Raw genomic sequence first — 27870 nt, forward strand, 5'->3', positions numbered from 1 at the left:
TGGAAGCAAAGTGTAAAATGGATTTTGAGGAAAAAGTGAATTAAGAGGAAAATTTCAGTGGCCTTTGGAATAATCAGAGAAGTTAAGGAGAATCCAAATGAAATTAGTAGCAGTAAAAACAGAAGAAAGGACTTAGGCAAGCATTAGGAAATGTGATGTTAAGAGTTCAGGACAGGAGTCAGCACAGGGGGACAATACTTAACAAAAAGCAATACTCTACTCATGTCTCACAAAGTTTTTCATCTGAGAATCCTAGGCACCAAAGTGGAAGCTGAAGAAATGAGATCTGCAAAAACGAAAAGGATGCCAAAGACAAATGTTTGGGGTATTATCTATGTACAGAGATGAGGAGGAGCGAAAGTGCCAGAGAAAATGACAAAGACAGGACAGAATACACTGATGTTGATGAAGTCAATGGGAAAAAGCATGACAAAGTGAGTGAGGAGGAAAACGGATGGTTCAGTAAAAAATGGGATCAAACAAGACAAGGAATAAAAAAATGAGGACTGAATTTTGCTGACTTTCAAGAGTTATGTCAACAGGAAGGAGACTCATACTACAATGAGTTTAGAGATGGGTGGATCATCAGAAGGCTATTATAAAACACTTTGTTCAAGTTCATGAAAGGACACATTTTGAGAGGACAAGTATCAAGGGAAGTCATATTTTTAGAAAAAGCAACTGAAATATATTTTCAGGCTGAGGAAAAGAAGATCCAATGGAAAAAATGTTGAAGACTTCCCTGGTGGTCCAGTGTCTGAGAATTCTCCTGCCAAGGCAGGGGACATGGGTTTGATTTCTGGGTGAGGAAGATCCACATGCCATGAGGTAACTAAGCCCATGAGTTACAACTACTGAGCCCACATGCCTACAGCCCACACTCCACAAGACAGGCCATGGCAATGAGAAGCCACACTGCAACGAGAGCACAGCCCCTAATCGCTGCAACTAGAGCAAGCCAGCACGCAGCAACCAAGACCCAGAGAAGCCATAAACAAAAAAAGTAACTTAAAAATGAAAAGATACTAAAGATATACAGCAGATAAAGTATATCATCAGAGGAGTTCCTCTTCTATCAAATAGTTATCACACTAAATCTGAATTTCTTGTGTAAGTACAGGGCTCTCTCTCAAAGGATACAATTCTGGTAAGAACTATATTGTATCTGCAATATTGTATATCTGCAGCACCTGACATATGTGTGGCACATGGCAAATAAGAAATACTTGTATGTTACTCATGTATCTGAGAGTTAGAGCAACCTCCCTCTAATTCTAGTAACTGTTGAGGTATATGGTGACTGTATGGAAAAAGGCATCCCCCACCTCCCCTTTTATTGAGGGAGAATTTGAGCAGATACCTGCCATCCAAAATGGCTCAGACAAACTTATTCTTTGCTAATGTAAGGGGAAGGGATGAAACCTTATAATTTAAGCAAATGCATGAAATTTTCACAAAAACTCTTTAGTACAATTACGCCAATATTGTTTCCTAAGGAAAAGGGTCAAAATGATGTTAAGAACATGCTTTTCTCATGTGAAGCTAGACTGTGTCATCTTTGAAAGCAAATTACTGTGATGATCTCTACAATGATCTCTACTCTACTTGTTCCTGGGAGATCTACTAGGAATTAGGATGCAGCTCTCTTCTGTGAAGTGAATAAACTAAAACCAGAACTCTTAATGACCTGATCCCACTCCCAGAAGCAGAGCCTGCCCCTTTCTCTTCTGAAGCGGGTAAAGATTCAGCAGAGAAAGGCCTGCATCAGCACTGCACCAAGTCTTAACACAAGAAAGGATCCAGAGTTCAAATTTCTTTTGAATGGCAGGATGTAATTTGCCAAGCAGGTAGGTACGTACACCAAAAATGGGAGGGGCTTTGAGGAGGAAGACTCAAGAGATGCGGAACAAGACAGAAGGACGTCCTTATCCCAAGACTGAAGACTGTGAAGGTTATCCCTTGTCCACGTTGTATGATAGGAGGGAAAAGGCTCATTAGTTAAAACTCATCTTCCTATTTGACATCTACTTTACATCTACTTTGCACATATCAAGAGGCCTGTATACATCTTGATTGTTTACTTAGTGAGTACTTAATCTGGCAAGAGGGGATGGAAGTCCCAAGGAAGAGGACAGAACCTCCTTGAGATGAGGCAGGCAGGGCCCTGGCCCTTCCCTTGTAGAGTACTGGGGAGAGCTGCCAGCTGTCAAGAGGAAAGAACTCTGTACCAGGATATGACTCCATACAGAGATAACTTGGCACAGAGGTCTAGTAAGGCTAAATTGCCCTTACTTCCTTGGTTAACCTCAACATTCCCAACAAGGGTAGCAAGGAATATTCCTTAAGCATCAGAAACAAGAGGGAGAGGGATGGGTGGCAATGGAAGAATGAAGAGAGACAGCCAACACACAAGGTATAAGTGAATTTTAAGATCTTAGTCTCAGTTCTTTGATTAATTAGCTGACTGGACAAGCTACAATCTCTCCAGGCATCATCCATAAAATGAAGAGTTTGAGCTGAATGACCCCAGCTCTTCTGCTAGCAGCTCTAACATTCCTAGACAAAACCTACATCTGAAATTATGCTGAAAAGGGCATCCAGATTGCCTAACTGTAATCTGATCAACATGATAAGCCAACAATAACACAACTAGGTTAGCTGAACCCAGGTTACAATACACACAATTATACATAGCCTTCAATCTTGGCATATGAACATTAAAATGCCTACTTAGCAGTTACAAATATTCACTAAAAATCAAAAGTATGTTTGACATATTAAAGGTTAGTAAATGTAGTATTTTTCAGGAATGTAATTTCAAAAGCTGTGAGGATAATCATGAGAAAACTAATTTACAGTTTCAAAATTAACATGTTTAAATATTCTGTTATATAAGATTATAATCTCTAGACTCTTTGATTTAGTTATTTTTAATACTACATATGTACTACATGTGTCTTCGCAATTAAGTTAAAATCTGTTCACTGTAAAGAAAAATTTGAAGACAATTCTTTTCAATTTAGCTTTTTATTGAACAGGTAATTTACCTTCCTAAGTTCCTTAAATATAGATAATACATTAATTTATGAATTTATAAGAAAATTTTGGGGGACTTTTCTAGCAGTTAGGATTCTGCACTTCCACTGCAGGGGGTGTGGGTTCGATCCCTGGTTAGAGAAATAAGATTCTGCATGCCGCTCAGTGTGGCAAAAAGTCAAAAAAATAAATGAAGAAAAATTATTAAGAAAAGAAAATTTCATACCAATAAAACAGGGTAAGTAAAGAGTTTATGACTGGGACTTCCCTGGTGTCTAGTCGTTAAAAATCCACTGTGCAGTGCAGGGGACACAGGTTCAATTCCTAGTCAGGGAAGTAAGATCCCATGTGCCTGGTAGCAACTAAGCTTGCTAGCCACAACCTGAGCCCTTGCACCCCAGAGCCTGCATGCCACAGCTAGACAGTCCATGCACCACAAAGAGGATCCCACATGCTGCAACTAAGACCCAACACAACCAAATGAAGAAAAAGGTTTTAAAAAGGATTTATGATAACACAGATGGTAGTGAATCATGGCACTGAGAAATAAAGAAAAATTTAAAGAACAATTAAATGAGCTGATTTCTTCTTGGGGTTGCAAACATTAACTTGTTTATACCTTTTCATAAATGTATTAATCTAAAGAGATAATTCTGGACAATTTCAAACTCCTTTTTAGAGAAGAAAAAATTAACTGGAACTATTATTTGGTTTGTAACTTGTGTCCACTAATTTAAAGAGCTAACTGCTGGTTACCAAGCTAAAAGCTCTGTGCCACAGCTAACTTTCACTGAAAAGAAGTGCCATGAGCAGCAGGGGCACAGGGGCTAGGCCCACAGGGGTCAGAGGCTAGTTTTCCTGCAGTGAATCCTGGCTCAGGATTAGTTTTATTTTGAGCAAATTTCATAATCCCTTTGCTCAATTTCCTCATCTGAAAGTAAGAAAGGGATACTAATAGAGTATCTTCATAAGATTACTGTGAGGATTCACTGAGGTAATAGTATGTAAGATGTGCTCAGTTATTTTTTCAGATGTTAAGCATGGCTTTAAGTATATATAAGTGTATTTACACTCAAATAAATTTTCATATGGTGACATTTCTGCTGAATATATAAAGACTTAATCCAGCAATTAACTGTTCTACCTAGTAAAAACGGAAAAATAATTCAATAATTTGCAAAATACTGTTGCTTTGGACTTTAGTCAACATTCAAAGACAGTTGAGACATGGTTCTTACATATACATATACCACAGAGATATATGCTTAAAGTCTAAAATAACAAACCTGAACAAACAGAATAAGAAATGCAAATTATTTAACAATCTCTACTTCAATTGTTTTCTTCTCCTCCTTCTGTCTCTAGCTTCTTTTGCTTATCTACTTCTCTTGTCCTTAACTGTTAACACCCAAGTATAATACCACCTTTATTTATTATTAGTTTTTTGGAGGGAAAAAAAAGCTTTCATAGAAATCTGATACTGAACTCTGTGTGCATGAAGATATCCTTATTAATCTAAATTGGAAATGTTTAAAAAGTAAAACTGATAGTTATGAGTGACTCAAAATTTTTGTGGATTTTATAACTGATTGTGTGACATATTAAGTTTTGCAATTCTAAGCAAGTATGATCTGAACTGTATTCAAAAATAATTCTGTCATGGAAGAACATCTATTTTTAGAAGGAAAACCTTTTAGAAGTTTCTATTTAAAATGAGAAGAGCTGCCTTTCAATGTATATTTCATTATTTTAATATTTTCAAAATACTTCATTTAGTATCATTTTATGCTGTGTTTAGGTGGATTTTAATTTGTTGGAAAAAAATCCTACTGTCCAGTAAAATACATTTCATAATATTTACTATGTGATGAATAATATATTTTATTTTTCATTTAAATGTTAGTGTTGTTCAGGTAGAGAACTTGGTATAGGTTTCTGACTTATTAAGCCTCTCAAAAATTCAGATGATATTGAAAGCACAAAGATTTGGCATTATTTTACCACATATAGTACTATTTTATTACAATACTTACATCAGTTAATTTTAAATGAATAGTTGGTTGACTTACACTGAATTAAGATTTTTCAGTATTAAACTAATATTGTTAAACCTATACTAGAATTGGTAACCCCTGTGATTTCTTAAGAATATAAAACTTTTCAAATATTAATCTGGACATACCTCTAGCATTAATTGTGTAAACTCTTCATTACTAAGGAATGTAGGTTTCCAGTCCTGTCGAATTTCACTAGCGTCTGACTGTGCAGTGATTTCTGTAAACAGATTGACACATTAGTGGCACTAATTAAAGAGGAGAGCCATAGTCAATAACATTTACTGGTCTAGGTAGGTATCAGGAGGTCCAAATTTTGGTATGATGAAATATTGAGCTAATGTATCAGGTCATCTGCTTGAATAATTTGGATAACTTTAAGACTGACTAGTCTCTTGAAAATGCCAGTCTCTGAATTTTCTCTGGGGAGCTTTGAGAACCTTTGCTCCTGACTGGCCTGAGATTACTTCCTGCTTTACACAATGATCAAATAAGAATCAGAATAAGCAGACTAGATCAAGCATTAGAAATATATTCTTTCCCCTTTCTTTGCCTTTCAAACAGTAGTACCTAGAAGAGACCTAAGGACATAAACCTGGAGGAAAAGGAGCCAAGATCAGTCAGCTTTTAAAAAAAAATTATTTTAGGCCTGCCTATTGCCAGGCAAAGATTCTTCCCAGTCTAAGGTGTTCTATTCTTAATCAAAGAGACTAAATTAAAATTCTAGGCAAAAACTTTATAGTAATAAACCCAGAGAGATTCTGCTCTGTGTCTCTGGCATGTTTTCTTAGTGGCAGGATGCTGGTCAAAAGTTGGAGATTCCCTAGCTTTCAGCACGTATTTTAACACAATTATTACAGTTTATTTTGCAACATATTTCTAATGGATTGTTATAAAAAGCTATTCATAAATGATGAAATCTGTACTTAGGCAATATTTTTCCATATTTAAATGCAGACATATTAAAACAACCAAGTAAAATTAAAATACATATCATAGATTTTACTCTACAAAATATACTCTGTCTTACAGTGGAAAATATGGACTAAGTTGTTTTGATTTCTCTATTACCAGATATATAAACACAGCATAAAAAACTGGCACCCCAAATCTGGCATATTGGAAATGTCTGTATTAGATATGAACAATTACAGCTACTAATTCTGTGGACTATACATGCTTTTCAAATTCACATCAATTATATACATTCAGAAAAAAGGACTTAAATCCATAAACAAATTCCATCAAGTTTAGCTAAACCCAGGTTAATTTTTAGAGTAATAAGTATGTAAGAATTACCTTTCAATTTCAGGTAAATTTTAATTTTGTGAGAACCATAAGCCCAACTTTAAAAAAAATCTAAATGCCAAAATTAATCCTCGATTGTCAAGGGGAAATAATTATGCATGCATATCATTTCATTTCATTCAACAATCATTTACTGAACTGCTACAATGTCTAAGGAATGAGTACACTAACAAGGGACAAAGAAATTAGTGAGAATACCATTTGTAGAGATAAAATGTAATGATACCGTAGGCAGTAAATTTTGTTAACCAGCAATTCTGACACATTACCAGAAGAATCAACAAAATTTGGCAACTGTGATACTGTACACTAAAGAAGATGAAAAAATGCAAAACTCTTCTCAGGTTTGAGTCCCAGGGGAGTGAAAGGATTGTGGTGTGAAAATGGAAAACTGAAAGAAAGAGATGACTTGACAAAATGAAAATGAATTCAATTTTAGATGTGTTGAGCCTGAGAACATTTAAAACCAAAGATCCAGAAGTTACCTGGAAATGAAAAACTGTAAAGTCTGCATCTAAAAATACAGACTTAGTAGTTTAACAGAGAGGCAAAACCAAGGGTAAGAGCATGGAGAAAGCATGAACACAAAATAAGACCTAGAGAAATGTCATGTTCAGAGGGCAGAAAGGAAAGAAGTTAGCTCGGTTGGGAGAGGGAGGTGAATGAAGAAGTCCAGTGTATCTCAGAACAAGGAAAAAGCAAGCCAGTGGAGGGCAGGTAAAAATTTCCAGTGCTTCAGAGATGCAGAAGAGGATGAGGTTCAAGAAAGAGCTACTGCTTTATTGGCAGCAGAGAGGGTGGGGGTCATGGTATTAATAAAAATAATTTTAAACAGTGGTGAAGCATAAACCAGGCTAGTAATATATTACAGAGTGAGCTATTGAGAAACAAAAGCACTAGTTACAAATTCTCTTTTGAGAAGTTCTGTAGTTTATTTGCATCTGAAAAAGGAAATGTCCTTCTACAAGTTTTTCACCTATTTTCTATTAAGTAGCATCTGTTAAGTACCAAAATACTTACTATTCTCTAAAATTTCCTTTCCATGACATATTTACTCAAAGTGATTTTAACAAATAATCACTTTAAAACCATGTTTATTTCCTAGTCATTGAAGTAATCTGTTTAAATTACATATCTCATGATCTGACTCGATTCTCTTCCAAATACACTCCTAACTTTCCAACTCAATTCTATGCTCCAGTTAAACTGACCTCTCCTTGCTTCTCTGGTTTTACATATGCTACTCCCTCCATGTGAAATGCTGTTTTCCTTAAGATAAAAGGAAGACTCAGTTGAAAAATCAACTGGTTTTATGACTTCTCTGACACATTCTTTCCTCTGTATTCTCACATAAATATTCTTTACAAGCACCACTCACATTAATTACTTGCATTGTAATTAGCTATTTATATATTATTTGTCTCCCTTGGTTTGAGTTACTTGAGGGTCAGAACTATTACCCTGCACCACAAGAATCTAGGCTACATGTGTTAGTTGCTCAGTCATGTCCGACTCTGTGTGACCTCATGGACTGTAGCCCACCAGGCTCCTCTGTCCACGGGGATTCTCCAGGCAAGAATACTGGAGCGGGTCACCATGCCCTCCTCCAGGGGATCTTCCCAACCCAGGAACTGAACCCAGGTCTCCCGCATTGCGGGGAGATTCTTTACCGTCTGAACCATCAGGGAAACCATGGATATAGTAGGCACTAAATAAATGTTTGTTGAATGAAAGAAAGAACATACCAGGGAATCATTAAAAGGCAATTGTTTCTTTCTCTTGAAAAAAGGTTAGGAAGCACCCAGTCTCAATCATCACTGCCAAGATTCTATCGCATTATGCTTTAAGAGAGAGTCTGTTATTTTTTTTTTTAAATCCATTTTACAAAGTTAAAAATGTACCTTTATGTTTTCGTAAAAAATCGATGCTCTTCTGTAGAACAGTAGATTTGTCCATCTTTCTAGCATTACCAGGAAGCATGGATCCCAGTTCTTTAATGAGAACATTAAACTGATCTCTACGTTTCTTTTCAGATTTGTTTCTAGATACTCTGATGGAATAAAAAATTACATAAGCAGCTTTCAAACAATCCATTTAACTACACAAATAGTTTAATACAATGCTCAATATGGACAGGACCACAGATCACGTACTTCTATGACTACAAATGGTAATGAATGTTCATATTCTAGGTTTCTAATATAGTTAATTAGGACAGTAATTTTAATTCTTGGCTTAACCACTAAAAGAAACTTTTACATATTAAGCACTTCGCATATCTGTTTTTAAGACAAATTACGTTCAAATCTCAAGTTTTACTGAATCTAATATTTATCAAGAATTTGTGTTTCCCTTACAAGGCTATTATTATTACTGAGATAGTTTGTGAAAGTACATATAAAATATAAATACAAATTATTAAAAATTACTGAATAGGAGAAAGTTATCCATCTCCTGTAAGCTTTAAATTATAAACAGAAATCTAAAGATGAAAATCTCTCTACCCTCAGGCTTACCCACACATTCTTCCTCTTTACTCCTCTATCCCAGCCTCCAATACAGAGCTGTAACTACTTGCCTGCATATCTATCTCTTCACTGGGCTGTGGGCTTAATAGCAGAGCCCAAATTTTTTCATCTAAGCACTTTTAAGCATAACACCTAACAAACAGTAAGTGCTCAAAATATATGTGCTAAATGAATAATTCCCACTGTTCTATGTGAAGCAGTAACCAGGAGCAAATTTTTGCTGCACTAAGAACTTGTAAAATAAATACAATTATTTACAGAGCAACTAATCATTCTGTAACACTTCTAACTATATGCTTTTGTGAAGTCAGACTTTAGAATTCAGTTTTTGTTTAAACAAAGTATACTACTTTCCCAAAAGGTCAGAGGATAATTCTATTAATTTAATTTTTTTCAGTAAAGAAGTAGCATTTATTCCATATTAGTACTGGGAAGAAATACCAAAAAAAAAAAAAAAAAACCTCTTAAGAAATGTAATAGAAATTAACTGACCCCCTCACCAAACACTAAACTCTTTGTTAGAATGATAGAGACTGTGCTAACAAGGGCTAGGAATACTGGACAAAGATAACCCCTTTCAAGAAATTCACCTAAATCCTATGGAAACTCCTAAGTGTGCTAAAGATGAAGACTGAGTGAGAAAGGCAGGGTAGTGGTGTGTGAGAAGACCATTCCAGACACAGGAAACTTGTACAAAGATGAAAACCTATCACAAGTAGCTCAGCATGGCTAACGTGGCTAGAATACAGGATTTCTGTGCCCAAGTATGCTGGAGTTGGGGGTGTGCGTGGTGGGCAGTTCAGAATAATAAGTATTCAGAAAAAAAATCATTAAGTATTTATACTACACAAAAGGATTTTAGTTTTAGTGAAAGTTATTAAACAGTGAAAGGTACTGAAAGGTTTTAAGCAAAGAAATGCCATGAACAGAACTGATTATTAGTAAGACCATTCCAGCAACTGAGTAATCAAAGAATCAATGCTTGGTAAAACAATTCATTTAACAAAAGCTACTGAAAACTTACTGTATGCCAAACAAGACTGGAGGCCAGATGACCATTTAGGAGGCAACTGCAATATCCTAGGCTAAAAATCCACAGCAGTGGCAGTGTTAACACAGCAGTGTGGGTCTGAGGATTAATAGGCAGAACTAGCAATTCTAAGTAAATCAGACTTGGAGTGAGGAAGCAAAAGAAAAATCGAAAAGAATTTCCAAGTTACCATGTAATATAACATGAGATATTAGTTTGGGTGGAGAGATGGTTTGGGGAGAATTTAAATATGGTGAAATTGCTTGTTTGACATTTTAAAGGACATATACTAGAGGAAGTGAGACAGATCTAGTTCTACTCCTCTAGAAAAGAGTAAGCAGGAAATAAGCACCAGCGAATTAGTATCTATGAAATATCTGAAGACATGTGTAGAGGTAAAATTTAGAGCCATTATTGTATATTTACATGCTACACATTATTGGAAACATTTATGAAATTTCATTTTATTCCTATGAAGTAGATCTTATTATTTTTCATTTTATAGGTGTGACAACTCAGGCAAAAAAGAGAATATGCCCAGGATCATACAGTTACTGTGAAGTAATTATTTAAAACCAGCATTTTAACTCAAGTGTAAGAAATACATGGAAATCAAATATCAATGCCAATTCTACCACTGGATCACACTCATTAAAGCAACTTTACTTCATGTTACACTCAGGTTGGAAGTACTCAGCCTTGTGATGACCTCAATAATAACAGCTCATAGATGTCAGAGCCCAGTGAGGTCTGGGTAATTCTGACAGCATTATTATGAGGTCTTCTTTCTCCAAGGTTTCCCACAACCATAGTATTTTTGGTCCCCTAAAAACATGATCAAACCTTCAAAGTCTCTGCAAACAGAAAACCTTTAGCTCACCTTATCCATCTGTAAATTTGGCCTTTAAATGTGTCCAGGTTAATTCCTCAAAGTTCTGCCTCTTCGTTCAGGCAAGACTGATTATTCTCACCTTAACAGTGATTTTACCTCTACCCTAAAATATTTTATAGAAACTTTTTCCCACTAGACTGAAAGGAAAGGAGTTATCCTATATATGTTTAGCTTCAAGTACAGGTCTTTTTATTTACTTGAATAAAGTTATACAGCTTTCCTCAATATTTTCGTTAACCCAGTACCTTTTATTTTGCTAAAACAGATGTGTAGGAACTATTACATGTTTATTTTTTGTTTCTGAATGTAATGCTACAACACCCTCTACCCTCATCTAAACACCCACATAGTTCAATGTGACTGGGAAAAAACCAGAAAAGTACTGCTCACTCTCAATGACTACAAACTTGGCTGTAATGCTACCTGGACCCTCCCCTCTGCTACTTTAATTACCATCAAGGCCCATATTTAAGGTTAAACCCTCACCACCACCACCATGGCTCTAGACGCCATCCGCTCACCTACTTGATGACACCTCTCCATCAATTCTCCCTGTCCTCCCCCATCATCTATTTTCCCTTCTATTGGAGAATGGAGGCATGTCAAAAGGCACAGAGAAGCCAACCCTGAAAGACTTCCAAATGCCAAAGCTGGAACAAACTAAGTAACTGAATAAATAACATAGCACTGGAGTATAAGATCGCCCCACGGGGGGTGAAACTTAATTCTCCCATCTCTGCTCTGAAGGTGTGCTATACTAGATAAATTGCTTCCAAAGAATAGAGTAGGTTCAGGAAAAATAGTAACTACAATGATGACTCTAGGCAAACCCTCTCTTAGCAAGTGATTGAAGGCTTACGTCCGCAGTGATGTCTGTCAGGTAAATACTATGTGCCATAATGTGATATGGTGGGTGAGAGAGGCACTTTTAGAGGAAAATTTTATTTAATTTATAAACTACACACTGATATCCTCAGCTCTTCTCCCTTCTAACATATCTAAGTTCTTAAGGCAGTCAGCTTTTGGAAATCACTGATTTACTATTTATTTACCATTACATTTACTTGTTACTTATTTTTTTACTATATTACATCATAAGTTTAACTACCTTTTTGCTTTGTCCTTGTCATCTTCTTCCACCAACCCATCAAAAATACTACCATCATCTCTAAAAGAAAAAGAAAGATACAGAAAATAAGAGCAGATTCACTTAGCAACAGCAATACTAAAACAAAATGTAAATCAATCAGTTATAGCCTAGGATCTTTGTAGAGTTACAGATTGCACAAATTCAAACCCAATAACTATTAACCTGTTTTCTAATACATACAGAAAAAGTTCAACTATGTTTTACATTTTAAAAAGTTTATTAGAATAAACAAGAATTTAACCAAAAGTTAAATATCTTATTTCAAGCTTTTAGTAACTAGTGAAAACCTAGAGAAAATCAGTGTATTTGCCATTATAAAAATGATTCACTTAAAATCATATTATAGTCGCACATTTTAAAAATAGACATTTACTTTATAAAACACAAATCACTCAGAGACATCACAATATCTAGCATGTTAACTTATATTGATATAATTTCATTCATTACTGATTCATTTGACAAACATTTTTTTTTCGCTAGCACTCTCATGCATTGTTCTGTTCTAGATATGGCTACCAAGCAGTTAGCTAGACATATAGGCCCCTGCTCCCCTACAGCTTACTTTCTAGTAGAAAAAAACAAATCAACATGAAAATGTATGAACTGTTTTTTATTTTTAAAGAAGAGATGTGTTTATTACTGGGTGGTTATTTTAATCTGTGTGGTTAGGGAAGGACTTGAAGTGGGAACATTTGAGCTGAGATCTAAAAGACAAGAAGGGATTGGTTAAGGGAAGACTGAGGGGAAGAGCATCCTAACACAAGTCTCTCTGAAATCTAGAGACCTGGTGGCTAACTTCTTAACCTAAGGGGCAATATTAAATAGTTTCAAGTGACTTATGATCTTTTACATGAACTCACTATTGATTCCTTTAACCACATCTCTCTGTGGCCTATAAAGTGCCTATGAGTCCCACAATTGAGATCATCTACAAATCTATCATAGCAAACTTTTGGGGTTCCATGTAAACACTAAAATTTATAAAAAATTCTACATGTAAATGCACATCATTGAGGAGGGAGTCCATTAACTTTCATGACATTCAGAGAGAAAATGAACTCATTAAGAACCACTGCTTTATGTCTGAACACTCTGATGTCATCCCTAGATGTCATATTATCTAGAATGGGAACTGGAAATCAATCAAAAGCACAACACTGAAATCATATGTAATGCCTCAGGAGTAGTGAAGAAACATTTTTTCTGAGAAGACTACACACAGATTCCACTTGAAACTATACACAGCCCAGTCTATGGCAGGGCTCCCTGAGGAAACACCTTGCCCTTCAGGTCTTAAGCTCTGGTAAAGTATGTACCTTCACTATTTACCTCACAGAAAAGGGAAGGAAGCTGCCTCTCGATGTCAAAAGTCACTTTGTGCACAAGTCTAGCTATAAAATGCTTAAAGAATCCCCTATGGAAAAATCACACAGTATACTAAAATAAAAGCACAGGAACTTTAGAGTCAGAGAGATCAACACAGGTCATAACTCCAGCTTATTATTTACTATGTGACCTTAAAACAAGCTATTTAACCTCTCTGACCTACAGATCCCTCATCTGTAAAATCTCATGGAATTATTGTGAAGTTAAATGAAGTTAAAACAAAGAAAGTGCTCTGCATGTTAGCTGTCAGAGCAGGTATTTTTAAAAAGCTGTCATTGTATTTCATCAAATTTAAGATACCACTGATGATAAGATTTATTATGTCCACTAAAAGTGAAAGTGAAAGTGAAGTTGCTCAGTCGTGTCCGACTCTTTGCAACCCCACAGACTGTAGCCTACCAGGCTCCTCCATCCATGGGATTTTCCAGGCAAGAATACTGGAGTGGGTTGCCATTTCCTTCTCCAGGAGATCTTCCCGATCCAGTGACTAAACTCGGGTCTCCTGCATTGCAGGCAGACGCTTTACTGTCTGAGACACCAGGGAAGTCCATTATTATGTCCACTAAGAAATTTAAAAATACTACCAATTAAACTCTGATAAGCCTACTCTAAGATGAATTCTAGTGTCAAACATGTTAAAAAGTTAAAAAAAAAAAAGTTAAAGAAGTCTTAAAATCAAAGAAACAAGGAGGCCTATCCTTTACCAAGAGTAAGATTTAAAGATTATAATTTCAACTAAAAAAATCCTATTAATAATTACAGTTACCTCTTATGAGTCACACATGCTAAGACGTTTAACAGGCTGAAGTTAGGACCAATAGATAAGGAGACAGATGATTCCAGAAAGTGCCAAGGAAACCCCTGAAACTGTCATGATTCCTTTCAGAATAGTTCTGACCAAACCACTCAAAATTACAGCTCAAGATCCATTCAGAACACAAGCGACATGCTGTTGACTTTGGCTCTAGATAATACATTTTACTATTACATGACATTTGCTCAATACAGAAGGTAAGTATAATAGTATTAATGATTAAGCATAATACTTCTTTTGTCAGTGATACAGACCATTACTCTAACAGTGAATTTTTAAAATAGCTTTACATAATTCAAAATAAATGAGTCTCTAAAAACATACCTGTCAACAAGTGAGCTCATTTTACTACAGCTTACGGTAAACAACATAACATGTTACGTTTTCGTCTTGTGGTAGACATTTGTACTTCTCCTTGAGTGGAAGGAAAAGTAAATGGTCATTAGTTTTCCAAAAAACTTATTTCTACAAACATAGTATTAAATAATTTGAGAAACACTGTATGTTTATCATAGAGATTTCAAAATGTTTTTGTTTCTACAAAGGGCTAGAAGATTATTTTCAAGAAAATAATCCTTAGCTGAGGCACATTTGAGGTTTTGTTTTCTTCTATATAAAGAGCTACAGAGGAAAAAAAATTGAAGACCATAATTCATTTCCTTTCTATAATAAAGTAATCAAAAAGCCACTATATTCAGTATAGATTATAACTATATAACTATGTAAGTAGGCTACATATGTCAGTCTAGGTAAGTAAGCTTTAAGAACACCAGCTAATGGGTGATAAACATTTGCTAAAAGCCTATTTTCTATTAAACAGTACAGTTAGCTTTGGAAATACAAGGATGAGAGATACAATCATTATAGGCAAAAATCTGCAATTAAATAGGGAGGCAGATAACTAAATAATTACAGAAACAGGGATAATAAAGGTATATGGGGGGAGTCAGAGGAAATATTCTTGATGACAGTCATATTGTCAGGCAGCAGAGATTCTTGTTATCGAAACTGTGGTTCTGAGACCGACATCATCATCAGAGAGCTTGTTAAAATACAGAATCTTGAGACCAGCTCTAGTCCTAGTAAAGCAGAATCCACAATTTTAACAAGGTCCCCATGTGATTTGTATGACCATTTAAGTTTCAGATGTAACAGGCTAAAGGACAAGAGGTAATAGTTGACAGGATTCTAGGCCACAAGAACAGCGATACGCAAAGGCACAGGCCATTATGAGATCAGAGGACATCGTATTTGAGGAACTTTTCTCTTTAGAGAAAAATGTAGGTATATTACAACTGAAAGTTTTCATTACCAGAGTATAAAGTGAGAGATAACAGGAGTAGTAAGGGGGTGAAGGCAAGTAAACTGAAGAACAGCCTTATTATAAAGTTTCATATTCACACCGAAAGAATTAAAATTTACTGCTTTAAAAAAATTACTGCTTTAAAACTCAATCATAAGCCTAAAATTTCTCTCTATATTCTATACAGTTTTTCTAAAGTAGAAAGCAGGTTTTGCCCATAAAAGATACAGTCATGAGTTAAATATTGAATAAACACCTTAATTCTAATATCCTAACAGTTTTGAGCCAAAAGAAACTTTATGTAAAATTTAGAAAATAGTGTAAATTGATCTGTCACTCTGAACCAGAGAGTATTAAAGAACATGAGATTCTAAAATACTCAATCAAATGTACATTCATGACAAATAGACAATAACTCTTGATAAATGATGCTGGGTTGCCTATGTGGTTATGGCTGCAGAAGTGGAACTGTGCAGGGCTAAGAGTTCTTAAAAGATAGTGGGGAGGATAATGGGGTGGGGGGAGGGGGGATGGTGGTTAAGAAAAATAAAAAGAACTAACTTCAGGATAAAACAGTGATTTTAAGTGTCTGGGTCAACATCAGCAAATACAACACAAAATTACAGAATTTCAGAGTTAGAAGAGACTTTAAAGACCACCTAAGTACAGCCCTTTGGTCCAATAGACATACTTATCATCATGATAATAACAGAGTTTGGTTCTATCACTAGAACAGAAAGAACAGTCCAAAGGTAACAGAGCCAACCTGGGTGAATTAAAAAAGAACAGTTCCAGTTTAAAGTTAAAAGATCAGATTTGAGCCTTATATGGCACCAAGTATCCATCTGTTTAATTATGAGAAGACAGAATAGGGCAAACTAGAGGGAAAAAAAAGACCCAAAGAATAAGGACTTAAAGACTATACAAGAGGGACCATGCTGACTCTAAAGGAGGTGAATCCAAAATGCTTTAGAAGACAGACTGATGCTTTCTTAAGCTATTTTATTATTGTTGGTTAACAGAATTTTTCCAAACGCTATTTGCTGTCCAACTAATTGAGCAACATAAAATTACATCTCTGATAGCTTAGTCCAAGATCTTTTCTCTACTTGTCCAGCCAATTGATAGGCATGCTATATTTAAGGGAAAGATAAAAGGAAGAAGTGAAGTAGGCCCAACTAAGTAAAGTAACTTTTAGAAGATTCCCCTTGATTAACAAAACAAAGTGGTAATGTGGGAGCAGCCACAGTTACTGTGTCGGTATAATTCTAGGACCCACGTTTTCAGTACTAAAAGACTAGGTATAGTTTACACATGTCATGCTATGAATTCTAAGGACTCAATTTTAGAAGACATGTGAAGTTCCTACTCACACAAGGAATTTCTAATACAGATTAAATATTATTGTTAAAACTCTTGTTTCTTAAATATTGACATTAATAGACCAGTATGGTATGCAATAAAATGTCTTTAAAAGGAGCAGTTACAGTAGTTGGAACAAATTAAATTATGTAAAGGATCAAGTTACAGCTAAGAATCGAATGCTCCTTTACATAAGCAACTTGAGCTCAAAGTCATTCAGTGATAGGAATTCCCAGCTGAGTAAGCACCACATTACTATTTTATCACAACACAGAGGGCAGGATGGTATAAGTTTTTTATAAACATCATTTTAAAAACAACTTTTTGAAAAATTTATCAAAGGGGAAGCTATTAATAACTAATAAACTGTATAAGCAATTCAAAGTTTGCCAACATGGAAGCAGGTATGTTTTAAATTCAGCACACAACATTACAGGTAACTAACAGAAAATCTCAGTACCTGGCAGTCCATCTTTGGAAAAGAATTCATAAACAATGTAACACATTCTGCATTAAAAATAAATCATGCAGTATCTAATGGTATGATACTACTTGTCCTCTGAATCCCATCTGCTCTCTTTCTCAAAGCTTTCCATTTCTATATCACTAATTTCTCCCTCCAAAACTGCATTATTCTGATCAAAATCTTAGTGAAAAATCTTAAAGAAAAAATGAAACACAAAACTTCCTTGACCCACCAATCTCCTTCAGGTACCGTCCTCCTTTTCTGGTCCCTTTCACAGAAAAACAACTTGTCAATTGTGTACAGTTGGTATTTCAAGATCTTTCATTAATTCCCCTCTCTCGTTTTAAAACTTAGTGTTGATTTTCACAAATGTGTAACTGTTCAAAGTTTAAAGTGTGCAAAAAATTTTACAAGACTTATTAAAAAACTAAAGTTCTCTGATCTCCATATTCTACCTTCAACCCCTTTCATCTCGTTAACTCCTTCCTTTGGTAGTTAACTGCACATCTCTAATACCTCTTACTACTTCTTGATTCTTTCTGTTTTAGGTGGGGTGACTACACAGACCCAATTTATCTGAGTAGTCCCAATGTAATTATTAAAAGCACTTGCTTCTGCTCTGAAAAGTATCTTTAGCCCATCATCTACTGAATTCCGCTATGAAAAATCATAATTTAGCACTGACTCTCCCCAACTCATTTTCCTAGGGAAGTGTCATTTCAAAGCACATTTCAAGATACAATTATTTCATTACCTTTTGTATTTCTGAGATCTTTGAACTGATTCTTCAGAAAACTGTAAGTTCAATATATTCTTCTGTATGGCTGATCATCAGTCTTAGAATTCTGTTTAAGAAAAAATTTTGTTAGATTTACTCAACTTATATAGACATTTATCATAAAAGAGGTTTTAAAATAATTTTGAAACATAAAATTTAGAATTTTGTCACAAAACAATATATAAGAAACGCTAAACACTAATAATTGTTTCTAAAAGAACTTTAAAAAACTACAACCGCTTTTAATTCTACTACAGAAGTTAAAAGACAAAAGTATAAAAATAAGTATAACTATAAAGTATGTTAATGAACATACATACATATATATGGGCTAACAAACACTCATATATGATGAATATAAACAGATGTAATCTGTAACAGAGATCAAATGTGGTAAGGGGGAGAGAAGTAAAAGAGTAGAGTTTTTCAAGTTATCAGCTTAAAATATATTATTAACATTATGGTAAGCACAAGGAAAACACCTATAGAGAATACCTAAAAAGGAAATGAGAAAAGAATCAAAGCAGAATCAAAGAATCAAACCCTATAAAACATTAAAAAAAAAATCAATGAAACACAAAGACCAGAGGAAAAAAAGTGGAAAAAGCTACAAGACAGACAAAAAATGAACGAAATAGTAACAGTCTTTCCCTAGCAGTAATTATTTTAATTGCAAATAAACTGAAGTTGCCAATCAAAAGAGAAAGTAGGTAAATGGATAAAAATACAAGATCCAACTATATGCTATCTATGAGAGACAGTTTAGATTTAAGGATACACAAAGACTGAAAGTAAAAGACTGAAAAAAGACATTCCATGCATACGGTAACCAAGAAAGCAAGAATAGCCATACTTGTATCAGACAAAACAGACTTTAAGTAAATAACTGTCACAAGAGATTAAAAGGCATTATACAAAAATAAAAGCATCAAATTTATCAGGAAGAGAAAACAAATACAGGTACAATTACACCTATTTCACATGCTAGCAAGGTAATTCTCAAAATCCTTCGAGCTAGGCTTCAACAGTACATGAACTGAGAATTTCCAGGTGTACAAGCTGGATTTAGAAAAGGCAGAGGAATCAGAGATCAAAATTGCCAACATCCACTGGATCATTAAAAAAAAGTATGAGAATTTCAGAAAAACACCTATATCTGCTTAACTGACTATTCTTAAAGCCTTTGACTGTGTGGATCACAACAAGCTGCAGAGATGGGAGTACCAGACCACCTTAATTGCCTCCAGAGAAACCTGTACGCAGGTCAAGAAGCAATATATAAACTGGACATGGAACAACGGACTGGTTCCAAATTGGGAAAGGAGTTATGTCAAGACTGTATATTGTCACCCCGATTATTTAACTTCTATGCAGAGTACTTCATGTGAAATGCTAGGCTGGATGAAGCACAAGCTGGAATCAAGATTGCCAGGAGAAATATCAACAACCTCAAATATGCAGATGATATCATCCTAATGGCAGAAAGTGAAGAGGAACCAAAGAGCCTCTTGATGAAAGTGAAAGAGGAGACTGAAAAAGCTGGCTTGAAACTCAATATTCAAAAAACTAAGGTCATGGCATCTGGTCCTATCACTTCATGGCAAATAGATGGGGAAGCAATCAAAACAGTGACAGATTTTATTTTGGGGGGGCTCCAAAAATCACTGCAGATGGTGACTGCAGCCATGAAATTAAAAGATACTTGCTCCTTGGAAGAAAAGCAATGACCAACCTAGACAGCATATTAAAAAGCAGACACATCACTTTGCTGACAAAGGTCTGTATAGTCAAAGCTATGGTTTTTCCAGTAGTCATATACAGATATGAGTGCTGGATCATAAAGAAGGCTGAACACCGAAGAATTGATGCTTTCAAACTGTGGTGCTGGAGAAGACTCTTGAGAGTCCCTTGGACTGCAAGGAGATCAAACCAGTCACTGTTAAAGGAAATCAACCCTGAATATTCATTACTGATACTGAAGCTGAAGCTCCAATAGTTTGGCCACCTGACGCGAAGAGCCAACTCACTGGAAAAAATCATGATGCTGGGAAAGACTGAAGGCAGGAGAAGGGGACAACAGAGGATGAGATGGCTGAATAGCATCATTGACTCAATGAACAGGAGTTTGAGCAAACTCCAGGAAATAGTGAAAGACTGGGAAGCCTGGCGCGCTGCACAGTTCATGGGGTCACAAACAGTTGGACACAACTTAGCAACTTTACAACAACAAAAACTCAATAATCACTGTGAATAACTGAATTAACCAAGACCAACCCAACTGTGCCAAAGTTAATGCAAAACTTTACAGTTATAGTTTGCATCTGACCTATGCAATGTCTATTTTACATAATTTTTTAAAAACCAAGAATATGCTATGTATGTAACATGACAGCAAAACATAGGGAAATTTATGACAGCAGAAAAAGAGGGGGTATTTTTGGGCACAAAAAGAGACTTTTTTTATGGCAACAACAAAAGATAGATATCCCTGGAGATTAGAGATTCAAATAAATATAAAAGATCTGAATCAAAAACACCAGAGCAAAAGAACTGAATTCCTAAAATGTGCGTGAAGCCAATTCAGAAGCCAGTTCCTAGTGTCCTATTTGTTTTTAAGTATTTGGGGATAGAGTCAGTCATAATCAAAGCACCTAATAAACCCAGAATACTGGAGGAGTGAAAGTAGAAGCTAAGACCATGAGCTTAGAGTCAGAAAGGCATGAAAATCTTTGGGACAATTAACTTAATTATCCTAAGCCTCAGAATTCTTACCTAAGTCAGCTGTTGTGAAGTCTAAAGGATATGTAGGGATACCAATTATTAACAAAATAAACACAAATAGAAACTCCCCCTTTAAAACCAAAATAAAAGGCTTAAACATCTGCAGCACGACAAATAGTATTTTTTACCATATTAAGTATCCCTAAAAGTTATTCAAAAGAATTTAAAACCCAAACAAAACTACAACAAAAAGTAAGACTGAGTAAGGAGCCATGAAGAAAACAAACAGCAAATAAATGTAAAAATTTTGGGCACAAAAAGAGACTGTTTTATTATGGCAACAACAAAAGATAGATATCCCTGGAGATTAGAGACTCAAATAAATATAAAAGGTCTGAATCAAAAACACCAGAGCAATAGAACTGAATTCCTAAAATGTGCATGAAGCACATTTTAAAATAATGTAAAATAATGTAAAAATTATTCCTGGCAAGGAGCTTTCTCTGGTAGCTCAGCTGGTAATGAATCTGCCTGCAATGCAGGAGACCTCAGTTCGATCCCTGGTTTGGGAAGATCCCATGGAAAACAGAACAGCTACCCACTCCAGTTTTCTGGCCTGGAGAATTCCATAGATTGTATAGTTCATGGGGTCGGGAAAAAGTTGACACAACTGAGCGACTTTCGCTTTCTTTTAACAGAAATCAAAGAAGCTAAGTAAAAACATATTATAGTTAAATATTCAGTTCAGTTCAGTTCAGTCGCTCAGTCGTGTCCAACTCTTTGTGACCCCATGAATCTCGGCACGTCAGGCCTCCCTGTCCATCACCAACTCCCGGAGTTCATTCAGACTCACGTCCATCAAGTGAGTGATGCCATCCAGCCATCTCATCCTCTGTCGTCCCCTTCTCCTCCTGCCCCCAATCCCTCCCAGCATCAGAGTCTTTTCCAATGAGTCAACTCTTCCCATGAGGTGGCCAAAGTACTGGAGTTTCAGCTTGAGCATCATTCCTTCCAAAGAAATCCCAGGGCTGATCTCCTTCAGAATGGACTGGTTGGATCTCCTTGCAGTCCAAGGGACTCTCAAGAGTCTTCTCCAACACCACAGTTCAAAAGCATCAATTCTTCGGTGCTCAGCCTTCTTCACAGTCCAACTCTCACATCCATGCATGACCACAGGAAAAATCATAGCCTTGACTAGATGGACCTTTGTTGTCAAAGTAATGTGTCTGCTTTTGAATGTGATATCTAGGTTGGACATAACTTTCCTTCCAAGGAGTAAGCGTCTTTGAATTTCATGGCTGCAGTCACCATCTGCAGTGATTTGGGAGCCCCCAAAAATAAAGTCTGACACTGTTTCCACCGTTTCCCCATCTATTTCCCATGAAGTGATGGGACCGGATGCCATGATCTTCGTTTTCTGAATGTTGAGGTTTAAGCCAACTTTTTCACTCTCCACTTTCACTTTCATCAAGAGGCTTTTGAGTTCCTTTTCACTTTCTGCCATAAGGGTGGTGTCATCTGCATATCTGAGGTTATTGATATTTCTCCCAGCAATCTTGATTCCAGCTTGTGTTTCTTCCAGTCCAGCGTTTCTCATGATGTACTCTGCATATAAGTTAAATAAGCAGGGTGACAATATACAGCCTTGATGTACTTCTTTTCCTATTTGGAACCAGTCTGTTGTTCCATGTCCAGTTCTAACTGTTGCTTCCTGACCTGCATACAAATTTCTCAAGAGGCAGATCAGGTGGTCTGGTATTCCCATCTCTTTCAGAATTTTCCACAGTTGATTGTGATCCACACAATCAAAGGCTTTGGCATAGTCAATAAAGCAGAAATAGATCTTTTTCTGGAACTCTCTTGCTTTTTCCATGATCCACCGGATGTTGGCAATTTGATCTCTGGTTCCTTTGCCTTTTCTAAAACCAGCTTGAACATCAGGAAGTTCACGGTTCACATATTGCTGAAGCCTGGCTTGGAGAATTTTGAGCATTACTTTACTAGCGTGTGAGATGAGTCCAACTGTGTGGTAGTTTGAGCATTCTTTGGCATTGCCTTTCTTTGGGATTGGAATGAAAACTGACCTTTTCCAGTCCTGTGGCCACTGCTGAGTTTTCCAAATTTGCTGGCATATTGAGTGCAGCACTTTCACAGCATCATCTTTCAGGATTTGAAATAGCTCCACTGGAATTCCATCACCTCCACTAGCTTTAAATATTAGTGATTCCTTAAAAATTCTACTTCATATATTTATCACTCAGCAAATATTTACTGAGTACTAATACAAGTGTTCAGTAGTACACTGATTGTAGTTTTGAAATGGTGAAATAGACACAGCCACTACATTTGAGGTGCTTTCCAGAGAAGGCACAAAATGCTCTCTGAACACTCTGGGAGTGACACAGAAGTTAAGGAAGTCTCCTGAAGAAGTGACACATAAACTGAGATCTTAAGAATAAAATAAGATTTCACTAAGCAAAGAGAGAAATTTCATCAATGTCAAGAGAAAATGTACACAAAGGTCTGGAGACATGAGAAGAACTGTGATTTTAGAATACTACCAAGTACCTTAGTGTTGACTGGAGCAAAAACCTAGGGACCAGGGGTAACAGAGGTGGCAGTAAGAGATGATAATGATGAGGTAAGTGGATCATGACAGTAACTCCCAACCCCACTCTCCCCATTTAAGACCCGGAAAAGTTTTAAGCAGGAAACTGAATTAATAAGACACTTGTTCTTTTGAGCCATCATCTGGTTACAACACAGAAAACAGAATATAAGGAGCCAGGACTAGAATTAGAATGGTAGAAGTATAGTATTGTAAAAGTTCAGGTAAAACAATATAGAAGCAGCTGCTGCTGTTGCTGCTAAGTCGCTTCAGTCGTGTCCGACTCCTAGCGACCCCACGGACTGCAGCCTACCAGGCTCCTCCGTCCACGGGATTTACCAGGCAAGAGTACTGGAGTGGGTTGCTATTGCCTTCTCCATATAGAAGCAGAGATCATTTTAAAAATGAGAATTTTAATAGATACTGAGATGACCAGACAGAATTTGGTGACTGATTAACAGAAGTTGGGGGCAGGGAGAAGTCAAGAATACCACTCAAATTTTCGCTTGGACACATCTGTGAGGTGGATAGGTAATACTGGAGGAGTAAATTGGAGAAAAGAGGAAGGGAATGATGCTGAAAACACTGGCTAACATTTATTGAACATTTACTATGTACCAGGCATTCTTCAAAGTTTTCTCTCATTTAAGACTCAACAATCACATGAAGTAGGCTCTATTATTATCTCCATTTTACAGATGCGGAAACTGAAACACAAAGAAAATATGTAAGCTAGCTGGCCAAGATGAGCAGTAAGGCTAAGATATAAAACCCATTCATTTAGCTTGAACTATGCTCTTAATCAGGCTTCCCTGGTAGCTCAGCTGGTAAAGAATCCGCCTGCAATCCAGGAGACCCTGGTTCGATTCCTGGTCAGGAAGATCCCCTGCAGAAGGGATAGGCTATCTTCTGCAGTATTCTTGGGCTTCCCTGGTAGCTCAGACGGTAAAGAATCTGCCTGCAATGCGGAAGACCTGGGTTCAATTCCTGGGTTGGGAAGATCCCCTGGAGAAGGGCATGCCAACCCACCAGTATTCTTGCCTGAAGAATTGCCATGGACAAAGAAACCTGGCAGGTTATAGTCCATGGGGTCACAAAGAAAGAGACAAGACTGAATGACTAAGCACAGCACACAGAAGCATGCTCTTAATCACTGTGAAACAAACACCTCACGAATACTTCTAATGATGGATACAGTTTTAGACATGTTATGCTTAAGATATCTATGGGACATGGAAGAGGAAAAATGTCGAGCTGCCTCTGCTGCTAAGTCGCTTCAGTCATGTCCGACTCTGTGCGACTTCATAGATGGCAGCCCACCAGACTGGTCCGTCCCTGGGCTTCTCCAGGCAAGAACACTGGATTAGGTTGCCATTTCCTTCTCCAATGCATGCATGCATGCTAAGTTGCTTCAGTCGTGCAGGCAGCTGGAAATATGGGTGTGGCTTTCAGGAAAGAACTGGGTGAAGATGTAAAGTGGGAGCCATCAAAGTAAATATGCACATTAAAGATAATGATTAAATGGATTTCTCTAGAAAAAAAAAACATACAAAAGGAGAAAAAAGGCTAAGGCTCAAATCTGACGAAAAAAGTAACATTTCAGAGACAAGCAGAAGAGTAGCCAATAAAATGGGGAAAAGGCAGAGCAAAAAAACGTAAAGAAATGGGCTTTGCAAACAGTTCCTGAATGTGAATTATGGCTCATGGAGATAACAGAAGTACCTAGCCCATAAAATTGTTCTAAGGATCAGCTATGTTACACGTTTCAAAACGTGTAGAAAACACAACAAAGGAGTGATAAATTTTAAGTATAATTACTGGTAATAATACTATCAACTAGACGGAAAAGGACCAAAGATAACAAAGAAAGCCATGAAGGATTATTTGTCACTAAAATTAAAAGAAAGAGTACTTCAAGAAGATGACAATGTCAACACTGCACTGAGGACAAGAAAATGACTCTCAAGTCTATTACATTTAATAACAGTCTGAGAAGCTTGTGACAGAGAAATGAAATAGACACTCAACAATGCTTTAAGAGAGTAAACGAGGACTCCTTTTCTTAAAATATAGTTTGGTAAGACGTGTCAATAACTGGAAACGCTTAAGTCCTTTGACCTAGTAATCTCATTTTGGGTGGGAAAAAAAAGGAAATAATCAGAGATGTATTCAAAGTTTGACAGTGAACGCATTATTATTTAAAACAATAAAACTAGAAAGATTTTAAACATCCAACAGCAGTAACAGTGACATTAAAATATATTGAATATAAATCCAAAATATGTCAAAGTATCAACTGTTGTTATTTGAGTAATTAGCTTATGGATTTTTTCCATTTTTACTTTTTCTTTAGCACTTTCTAAAATTTTTCTAAGAATGTGTATTATTTTATAACAAGGAAACCTTAACTGCTGCCTTTTTCTTGTTTGTTTCCTTTTAACTGTCCAACATTAGAGCCTGGGCTAAGGGAAAAAAAAAAAAACATAAGTAACAAAGTAACATGCTACTATTACCAAACATGAGTAAAAGAGACTATCTTCCTATGTACTTGTTCCTGTAACTTACAGAAGAAGCATTTTATTTCACCTAATTATTAACATTAAATTACTAATTTAAAAGGTTTAACTCAAGAACCTCGGTTTAAAAAATGGAAACTACAATAAATCCTTTTCTAACCTAATAACCTATTGACCTACTGACCTACTTTGGCATTTAGGTTAGTTAAATCTGATATCACAGATCTTTCTGGGACTGAGGGATCTATTGATATAAACATTAATTAAAAGTAGTGCTGAAATTTAATTGATATAATACAAAACCCAACAATCCTTAACTATGTTTATCATAATTTATGAAAAAGTCAAACTTGCTTCTGCAGATTACTGTTTGTATTATAGTTAAAAAGATAATTATTTTTAAGAGAACAATTTTAACTTGTAAAGAAAGGCTGAAATACTTTTAAAATTATTTAATGAATGAGTAAAGATGAAATTTAAGTTCTCAATTAAATAAAGTTCTCAATTTATTCAGTACTGAATGGGAACATTAGTTCACTTCCACAATGGATATGAAACATTAGCATGATAAAAAAATTCTTAATTCTACAGTAGTTTGTAACACCAATTTAAATCTAAAATTGACAGCAAAAACAAGAAACACACCCTAAATCAAAGTCTCACGATCCAGACCTCTTAGAACCAAAGAAAATTCTGATTCAAGAGAAACATCAAATGCTATCAAAAATCTACCCTGTCAATATCTAGATGAAAGGCATTTCTGAAGCCTCATTAAGTAAACAAAAACTGAAAGATTAATACAGCTCTCCTGGTAGCACACAAGACTACTGCAATTATTCAACAAATTTATTTCTTCAAATAATGTCTAGGTTCCCTTGTGGCTCAGTCAGTAAAGAATGTACCTGCAATGTAGGAGACCTGGGTTCAATCCCTGGGTTGGGAAGACCCCCCGGAGAAGGGAAAGGCTACCCACTCCAGTATTCTGGCCTGGAGAACTCCATGGACTATATGGAAAGTCCAAGGGGTTGCAAAGAGTCGGACACAACTGAGCAACTTTCACTTTCACTTTCCCTCTTCATGTGATGGACTGATCTGGTCCACAGAATACATCAGCACCTTAATCCTTTTTTGAGATGAGAGTGAGGCCCGAGACTGTCCTCAGCCTCAAATGAGCCTCACAGAAGATCTGAAGTGCAGCAAGAGTTCAAGCCCAACTACATATTGAACCAAATACCACACCCTAAACCTGGATACCATCCTACACCAAGCCCTATATTAGTATTCACAGGAAGAAAGAGGGGACCCTGTGGTAGGCAGAATAAGGCCCCACTAAAAGGACCATGCCCTAATCCCTGAAATCGGCAAATACATTTCAAAAAGGGACTATGTAGATGCAATAAGGTTAAAGATTTTGAGATGAGTAGTTAGTTTATGCCAGATTATCTGGGTGATCCAATGTAATCACACAAGTCTTTAAAAGCAGAGGACCTTTCCTGTCCATGGTCAGAGCAATGTGAGACAAAAGAGAAACAGGAAATGTGGCTGGTTTTGAAGGTGAAAGAAGAGAGCCACAAGTCAAGGAATACAGGCAGCTTCTGGAAGCTTGAACATACAAGGAAACATTCTCTCTCCTCTGAGGCTCCCAGGAAGAATGCAGCCCTACTGACACCTCTTGCCTTTAGCCCAGTGAGACCCTTATGAAACTTCTGAGCTGCAGGACTGTAAGATAGTAATAATAAATTTGTTCTGTTCTAAACCATTAAGTTTGCAGTACTTTCTAAGTTTGTCATTCTATGGCAGTAACAGAAACTTAATACAGGTCTAAAATCTCTGGCTGCTCTTGATAAATCTCAGCCTTTTCCAAACCCTTTCTCCCTCCATAGTCACAATAATCTACCTAGGAAACCACAGGGAC

General features: G+C 36.3%; 1 protein-coding gene across 13 annotated transcripts in view; it reads right to left on the reverse strand.

The window, feature by feature from the left end:
* CLOCK (clock circadian regulator) overlaps positions 1-27870 on the reverse strand; it is a 111255-nt gene that overhangs the window by 51704 nt on the left and 31681 nt on the right. For 12 of the 13 annotated variants that reach the window (XM_070372429.1, XM_070372419.1, XM_070372422.1 and 9 more), the window contains 5 exons: positions 18087-18177; positions 14526-14615; positions 11957-12016; positions 8300-8448; positions 5219-5310 (listed from right to left, as the gene is read on the reverse strand). In XM_070372429.1, the coding sequence (XP_070228530.1) occupies positions 5219-5310; positions 8300-8448; positions 11957-12016; positions 14526-14572 (348 nt within the window). In that variant the 5' untranslated portion in view covers positions 14573-14615; positions 18087-18177. Of the gene's footprint in view, positions 1-5218; positions 5311-8299; positions 8449-11956; positions 12017-14525; positions 14616-18086; positions 18178-27870 lie in introns of those variants that run through there. The other variant, XM_070372431.1, reaches the window with a different exon arrangement.

This window comes from Bos mutus, chromosome 6 (genome assembly GCF_027580195.1).
Source record: "Bos mutus isolate GX-2022 chromosome 6, NWIPB_WYAK_1.1, whole genome shotgun sequence".
Lineage (NCBI taxonomy): Eukaryota > Metazoa > Chordata > Mammalia > Artiodactyla > Bovidae > Bos > Bos mutus.